The following is an 8481-nucleotide window of genomic DNA, read 5'->3' as shown; positions in this document are numbered from 1 at the left end:
AAACGATTGACCCCATACAAATCCATGGATTTGTGACATGGCCACATTACTTGGACCAAGCACGCAGTGACTAATTTACTCAGTAAGGAATATATATTTTGATTTTAATTTTGATTTTTATAATTTGAAGTAATTTTGCAACGTCAGTAAGGGTAATTATTTAGGTTAGGTTTTGCATCTCCTAAAAAAATTAAAAATTCAAAAAGTCACTATCTTATTTAAGTAATATCATCTTATTTAAGTCACATCTCTCTACCATATCACTTCAAAATCAACCCATATTTCATAAAAAGTCAAAAAATACACTTATTTAGAATATCTCAAACAACCTTTAAAGTAATCTTAGAGCATGGACACATAATATTTTGGTGGTGTTTGGTGTAGCTGTTAAAACAGATTATAGATTATAGCTTAACAGATTATAAATTATGACTTTAATCAGAAGCGGTTAATCTGTTTGGTATAGCTGTTGGATTATAGATTTAAGTTGCTGAGTAGTGTTTGTTAAATAAGCTGTGAAGTAGTTTTTTCAATTAATTTTTATTTTTTATTATTCACTATTTGTCTACATTTTTCATAAAAAATAATAATAATATTTAATAGTCCATTTGAGTCTTTTTCTATTTTTAAAAAAATAAAAAATAAAAAAATCTAAGAGTATAACCGTGAATTAACATGTCCACAGCAGAAGCTGATAATCAGAAGCAAGGGGTGAGCAGCTTCTCAGAATCAGCTTTTTTGACTTAAAATAAGTTGTTAGAATCAGAAGCTGTTTGAAATAAGTTTAACCAAACAGTCCAAAATAACTTTTTAAAAGCCAGAAGCCATAAGTTGGCTTAAAAAAGCTGCACCAAACACCCCCTTTATACTATTATGATTAGTGAAAAAATAAGTATGTAAAATATTGTGTTAGATAATTAAAAAACATGAAAGAAAAAATTAAATGATAGGCGATATATCGGAAATATTGAATATTTTCCCCATACGTGAGGCATGTATACTTTGCTTGCCTCCACACATAGAGACAGAGAGGGAAAGAGAGAGGAAGAGATGGAGAAGGTAGCAGGTTTGAGCCACCTGTTTGTGACGGTTTTCCTCTCAAACTTTGCAATGATAATTGTAATTCCGGGCATTACAGATGTGACCATGTCGGCGCTTTGCCCCGGTGAAGATGAATGCTCTCTCGCCATCTACCTCTCCGGTTTCCAACAAGCTGTATGTGTATATATATATATATATACAATACATCTATTCATTTCTCTTCTTCATTTCTTATGCAGTTTATCTATCTATACACCATGTTCAAATCTTTGCTCTTCTCTTTTTTTCCTGTTTTAAACAACTTTTGTTTTTGGGTACCTTGCAATCTTCATGAATATATGCCCTAAAAGCTTTAGTTGTTCATATAGATATTCAGCATATGCCTCTCTCTCTCTCTCTCTCTCTCTCTCTCTCTCTCTCAAGTTTCTTGGAATATGTTGAAATCAAACATCTTGAATGGTTAGTTTTAGGAAAAAGGGAGGATTATACACACTTTTTTGAATACTAGTGGGGTGTAACAGTGATTTCAACTAATTTTCAATCCACTTTTTTTTATTTTATTTTTTGGGTCATCTGTATTATCTCCCACCTTTGGATGACATTATGGATCACATCTTTAATTATTACTTTTGGGAATAAAGGTGATACCGGATTAATGGGAGAAAAAAAAGATGTTCAATCAATTTTATTATTATTTTTTATTAACCAGTAATTGTAATATCACATAAATGAACTTTTATCTTATGTTGCTTCATGGTTTTTCACAACTGTTCTCCTAATAGTCCAAATATGTTTGTAGAGTTGTTGGCCATGATAGTGAATCTTGACTTGGGTTGGAGTGTAAAATTAAGAGAAAAGTTAGGGATCATAAAATTTTTTTCATGAAAATGATCATGAAAGATTTATGATCCTCAGATTACCTTGATTAGTGTGTGATGCTTTATTCTAAGTGTAATCCAAGGGTCACAAAATTTTCATAATTATTTTCATGAAAGATTTTTCATAATACCTAACATTGCTGTAAAATTAAACTAAGTTCAGAAGGGTACACGTAGTCGACTGTGACTCCTGCCCTTGGCCGGACTTGCTCACCTAAATATCCAACCTACCGTTCATCATGGCCATTCAAATTTACCTAACATATATACTACCACCCTTCAAAAGAATCAGATAGATCCAATTGTTGGTGTCCTTTTGTGGCTGCTTGATTGGGTTGTGAATGAGTGGTGTTGAGTTGAGTATGAAGGTGTTCAAACTTTAATTTCTTTACATAACGAGTTGTTGGTGTCCTTTTGTGGCTGCTTGATTGGGTTGTGAATGAGTGGTGTTGAGTTGAGTATGAAGGTGTTCAAACTTTAATTTCTTTACATAACGAGTTGAAGTTGAATGAGTTTTTAATGAGTTGAACAATGAAATTATACATAGCACTTACAAACCACTTAAAAAAAAAAAAAAAACCTAAAAGAGATAGGATTAAATTTTTTCTTTGGACAAACCTATATAATTTGAAAATATACTTAACCAATACCGTTAGTGTATAATTATTATTTTTCTTTTTTTGTAGATGATCAGTTTGCACCAATAGCAACCTTACATGGAACATTTAATGGTCTTAAATTGACAAGAGAGATAATTAAGAGAATATTGAGATCTAGTTATATTATAATGAGTTGGTGATTAGGAATTGTGGGTTATCTTATTATTAATTGATAGATATATGGACATGCAGATAACAGGAGTGGGAACGGTGCTGATGATGCCATTGATAGGAAAGATGTCGGATGTGTATGGAAGGAAAGCTTTGCTCACCCTCCCCTTGTCTCTCTCCATCATTCCATTTGGTATATATTATATATAGGAGAAATCATCATTCAGTGGTGATTTTATAAAGTTATTACAAATTCATGGAGAAGTTTATAATTTTGATTATTAATATATAAAATTTACTATTTATTTGTAATTATTTTTTAAAACTTACAATGCCCTGAAATTTCTCCTTATATATACACCCCTTCCTTGCTTGATTTGTGTTAGGTTTTATTCTTGGCAACCTCATTTGGCAAAATTCCTTTAAGTTGTATTTGTTTTCGCACTTTTTTATTTCAGTGAGGTCTTGAGTTTATTAGATGCGAATCCAACCCGAATTGGGCTTTGCAACGAAGTATGTGATGTTAATTCTTTCAAGATTGCCACTTCGCTGATTATGATAGGGATCGAGCTGCCCGGTCAGCTCGCGGGGGTCCAGAGGGCAGCGCCCCTTGGCGGGTTCGGGGCAGCGCCACGGCGGGGTCAAGGGGCAGCGCCCCCGAAGCAAAATGCAAAAATGCATTCCAAGTTGCTTATCCGCTCGAGCGGACATTCCCCCGCTCGAGCGGAGAATGTTGAGTTCCAGAAGTTTAGTTCACCTGCAAAAATACTGGATGTTGTTTTTTTCTGCTTGAGCGAAACTTTCCGCGCTCGAGCGTAGGTCCGCTCGAGCAGCCAATTTGACGCTCGAGCGGAGATCGCGAGACAATTTTCTATAAATATGTGTTTCAGTCCAAATCTAGGATTACTTCTCTAGATCTTCTTTTTGGGTTCTAAGGTTTATATCTGGAGATATTTTGCTAATTTTATTTGATATTTTGATTGAGTATTCAACTCATGGTTTAAAGAGTATACATCAAAGGATTATTTGTTTGTTCTATACAAAAGAGAGAGTTGTTCTTCAGTGGATTTTGAAGAATTTGAGCCTGAAGCTTTGGTGGATTCTAGAGTGGCTCATCGTCAAGACAATTCCGAGGTGAAGACGGGGTTGGAAGAGGCACATATGGGTTGATTTAATTCTGGCGTGGATTCGCTAGGTCATTGAGAGTATACCTATGTAATTCCTTTATATCTTCTTAGTGGATTGTTTTGTGGCTATTGTCCATGATTTTTTATCACAATTGGAGGTGTCCAATTGTGGTTTTTTCACGTAAAATCGTTGTGTCGATTTGTCTTGATTGTTTGATTGAGATTGTTGTTTACTGCTTAAATTTGATACATAATCACAAATCAACATCTAGAGGATTTCTAGATTTTTCACTTTGCTTTTAAAAACACCAAACATGTCTTTGCAAGTTTGCAACCTTTCAAGAGCCATTCTGCTCTTTTATGTATGGTACATAGAATTCAATCATACAAAAAAAAAAAAAAAATTACTGAACTTTAATTCCCCACACAAATGGTGCCAAGCCCAATGAATTTTGTTTACTGACTTGGGCTGGGCCAACCAACAGATTAAAACCTTAGGTTCAGGTTCCACCCAATGAGCTTAGCTTAGACATGCTTGCAGTTGGGGTTGAAGGGCCGCCAACTAGCCTGTCAACGAGTCAAGCTCGAGGGCTAGCCTTGCCTTAACCCAACTGGTCAAGATTTAAGAAATTTTTTATTTTTTAAATTATGATGATGATATATATTTTGGCAGTTATATTGGCATACAGCAGGACAACGAATTTCTTCTACGCATATTATGTGTCAAAGACTCTGACTGCCATGGTTAGTGAAGGCAGCATTCTATGCCTCTCCTTGGCTTATGTGGTAATTTCAACCTTCACTCCTCCATCAATGCATTAGACAATTATTTACCATAATCACTGTATGATTTGATTTGATGAGCATTTGATGAGTGCTAGGGCCTGCCTACTCGAGAAATGCTGGAGACTTACAATGATGTAATAAAAGAGTTGGACGCCATATGATAGAGGGTGTGACAAATTAAAAATTGACACATATTAGATATTATTGTAGATCTAATTAGAAGAGCTTTTTAAAGGCTTCAAATGTGTTTTCTTTTTTAAAAGCAATAATTATTATTATTTGTTTTTTAAACAAAATTTATTCATTAATTTAATTCAAAGTTACATCAAATACAATACATAATTTAGTCGAACTTTTGAACTTGACATTGATTTAATTGACAACATATTATGGTGTCAAAATTGTCAATTTGACATTATTTTAATTGATGTGACATTTTTATTTTAAAAATATAATAAAATTTTATTATGCAAAAATTTGACACACAAATTTTTTTTTTTTCTTTGCCCCCTTCTTACCAATTATAGAATTAGCACCATTATGATATCACTGTTGGATAAGGAGAAAGGCTTTTCCCAAACTGATCCCATTTAGGCCCAAAACATGTGTTGGGTGTGTCCGCATTCTAGGCTCAGAAGAGTGTTTGCAGGCAGTTAATACCGTTATGACACGCTTTCCGCCAAAACCCCAAATACCGAATTCAGCTCACAAAATGCTTGATTTCTGATTTATCTCTGACCTCTCTTTTCTTTCTACGCAGGCAGATAACATTTCGGGCACGCGACGGGCTTCAGCATTTGGGATTGTCTCGGGTATGACCTCTGCTGCATTCGTTTGCGGCACCTTAGCTGCTCGCTTCCTCTCCACTGCTCAGACATTTCAGGTCCCCCCATATTTCTTAACAGAGTTAATTTCCCACTTTTGGGTATTGATGCGTTGTGAATGTGTGATGTTCTTGTTATTTCCCAATTCAGGTTGCTTCAATTGTATCAATGATTGCAGTCGTGTACATGAGAATTTTCCTCGAGGATACTAAGCCCAACACCGATTCTCTAAGGCAGCCAATCTTGACGAACGAAGAGGAAACTACTCAATCGGATGGTGAATCGGCTAGTAAAGTTGATGTCTTCAAGAAAATCGCTTCACTCAAGGACCTTGTGCGCTTTCTTAAGAGTAGGTGAGAGACAAATTTCACTTACCCTTGTTTTTTTCTCCCTTTTTTCTTATTTTTAAATTCGGGTTTCATAATTTTCTCTTCCTTTTTGATATGTTTTGACCTGGTTTCTGTTCACATGCTGCAGTCCAACATTTGCGCAAGCAGCACTTGCTGCATTTTTCAATAGTCTTGCAGAGGGCGGACTTCAATCTTCAGCATTGGTACATTTCTTCCTCTGAAATATGACTCTTTTATCCATTTGGATGCATAAGTCTAAGATCATCCTTCTTGTGATTAACCAACAAGCTGCTGAAGTCTAGTTTTGCTCCCTTTGTCGCAGTATTTCTTCAAGTCCCGGTTTCACTTCAACAAAGACCAGTTTGCTGATCTGTTGCTAATTAATGGCATTGCCGGCACTATATCACAGGCATGTTTCTCATGACTTAATTTCTACCGCTATGTTCAACTATACTGACATATGCTTAATTCCCATTTCTTATTATATACTATGTTCAATTCCTGTGTATTTGAGAGTCCTGCAGCTGCTTTTCATGCCCATGTTGGCTCCTGTTATAGGAGAAGAAAAGTTGCTTTCTACGGCACTCTTTATTTCATTTTTATCTGTAAGTGCTTCATATCACTCCGTAACGTTTTTTTTTCTTCTTTTTCCATGGGATTGCATTTCTCTGTAAGACTGTGTTTGGATCTAGAATTTGTGGAGGGAAAGGAAAATGGAAGGGAAAATTGACAAAAAAATTTCCTTCGTAAAATCCTTAATCTAAACACAATCTAGGAGTGTGCGCGCTGAGAGAGAAATTATCAGACATATGAATTAAGCTTGTGATGATGATTTATTTTTCTGGTATTATGCAGTTGCTGGTGGACAGCATAGCATGGTCTGTTTGGGTATGCCCTTTCAACTACACTGGCTAGCTTCTTGCAGACTTTTATTATTTTTCCCAAGTTCATAGTGATAATTGTGAATTCTATCAAAAAATTTCCTGTCACTGTCATCCCTATTAGGCTTTGGTTAAGCCATTTTATTCTTCACAATGCATCAATTTATTAGAATTCTATTGTCTTGTTTTTGCTTCAAAATTTAATTATTCTGCAGGTTCCTTATGTCGTTGCTGCATTTACTATTTTCACCGTCTTCGCAACCCCTTGTGTGAGTACTTTGCTTTAAAAATTCAAAAAGTACTTTTGCTTTGTTCTGTAAAGCACTATTAATATCATTGAGAATTTCTGACTTTGTGTAGCTACGAAGCATTGTATCGAAACAAGTTGGACCAAATGAGCAGGTAATCCAAACTAAACCACATAATCTGATCTTATTATTATTATTAGCAACTCTTCAAGCCTAAACCATTGTTGATCTTTCTTCTCAAAAATACCCTTTTTTTACTTTGTTTTAGACTTGGAATATAACTTTCCGTGTTTCTTTTCATATTTGACTGATCTCAATTCACATTAGGGGATTGCTCAAGGATCCATTTCTGGCATAACTTCCATTGCCAACGTCATCTCTCCCTTGATATTTAGTCCTCTTACAGGTATGTCGAGTGTTGATAACTACGTCGTTTCTTTTGTACTTTATGAAAAAATTATTATTCTATTTCAAACTAATTTTTATTTCCCCTTTCAGATTTATTCCTATCGAAGAGAGCTCCATTTTATTTCCCCGGTTTTAGTATTATGTGCGCTGCATTCGCATCGGTGTGAACATTTATTTTACAACAAATACAACCAAGATCTTTAGTTCAGCAGATTCTTTTTTTAGTTTATCTTATTTTTAAATTTTTTGCAGATGATAGCTTTCATACCAAGTGTACTGATAAGGGCAGCTCATCCTATTCCAAGCAACCAAGTCGGCTACAACAATTGCAGAGACTAGATGTGATGATTTTTAGATCTTCTACACAAAGTAGCTTAAAACAACAACCTTAAAGCTAAACTTCAGAGAACTTTAAATTTTCCATTCATTTATATAGAACTAATGTCAATTCTCAAATGCAAACTGTATAGCATTTACATATCACCAAGGCAACCGATTTGGTTTTTTTGGAGGCAAGCATTTTGTCAACAATCATAATGTTACATGGGCATGGGCTTCATGATTATTTTTTAAATTTTTTTTTAAGGCTGTGCAAAATTCACTTGGGAAATGAATATCAAAATATAATGACTGCAATGTTATACTATTTTTAATCGGTGTGAGACAAAAAATAAAATAAAATAAGAAATGACAGATTATTTTTTATTGTCTGATAAGGAAGGAGGAAGATAGTTATGTAGGGATTAACTAATCCCATGGAGAGGTGGAAAGCCACTCACAACCACATCTCATAATTAGGGATTTGTTTAGACTAATTCTTGAAAATAATTATTTGTCTTCTGATGTAAAATAAATATAAAATAATAATAACTACATGGAGTTTCAAAAAATAAATTGGGGTTTTTTACTTCACCAGTATTGAAGTACTATTAATCTTGATGCCTGCATATACCAACCTAGATTAGTGATTTCTCACCTACTTTCACCAGGTTAAGAACTTCAGCAATACAACTAATGTGCTTTAGCTAAGCAGTTTTGCAGTTCCAAAGTTCATTGGGGCTTTTCCTAGAAAAAAATTCATTATAGATAAAGTCTAAATCTCGGTATGATTTTCACAAAATCACACGCACATGATAAGGATTCACTTTTTTTTAAGATAGTCATGTGT

The 8481-nt window shown here is 34.5% G+C and overlaps 1 protein-coding gene across 2 annotated transcripts; it reads left to right on the top strand.

Moving 5' to 3' along the window:
* Window positions 1–897: 897 nt before the first annotated feature.
* On the top strand, window positions 898–7887 carry LOC145819884 (uncharacterized). Of its 2 annotated transcripts, none has more exons than XM_082913836.1 (14): window positions 898–1215; window positions 2771–2882; window positions 4490–4602; window positions 5363–5485; window positions 5577–5779; window positions 5904–5979; window positions 6099–6185; window positions 6301–6381; window positions 6632–6664; window positions 6873–6926; window positions 7018–7059; window positions 7233–7311; window positions 7404–7474; window positions 7566–7887. In XM_082913836.1, exons 1-14 carry the CDS (start codon window positions 994–996, stop codon window positions 7650–7652), a joined length of 1383 nt encoding a protein of 460 aa, XP_082769962.1. In that variant the 5' UTR covers window positions 898–993; the 3' UTR covers window positions 7653–7887. The 2 variants fall into 2 exon arrangements, with proteins under 2 accessions (XP_082769962.1, XP_082769963.1); XM_082913837.1 differs by lacking the exon at window positions 898–1215 and adding an exon at window positions 2344–2385.
* Window positions 7888–8481: the final 594 nt, after the last annotated feature.

This window comes from Camellia sinensis, chromosome 2 (genome assembly GCF_055761805.1).
Source record: "Camellia sinensis isolate YWXY chromosome 2, ASM5576180v1, whole genome shotgun sequence".
NCBI lineage: Eukaryota > Viridiplantae > Streptophyta > Magnoliopsida > Ericales > Theaceae > Camellia > Camellia sinensis.
Note: the sequence above shows the minus strand (reverse complement) of the source record. Positions and strands in the feature narration are given on the sequence as shown.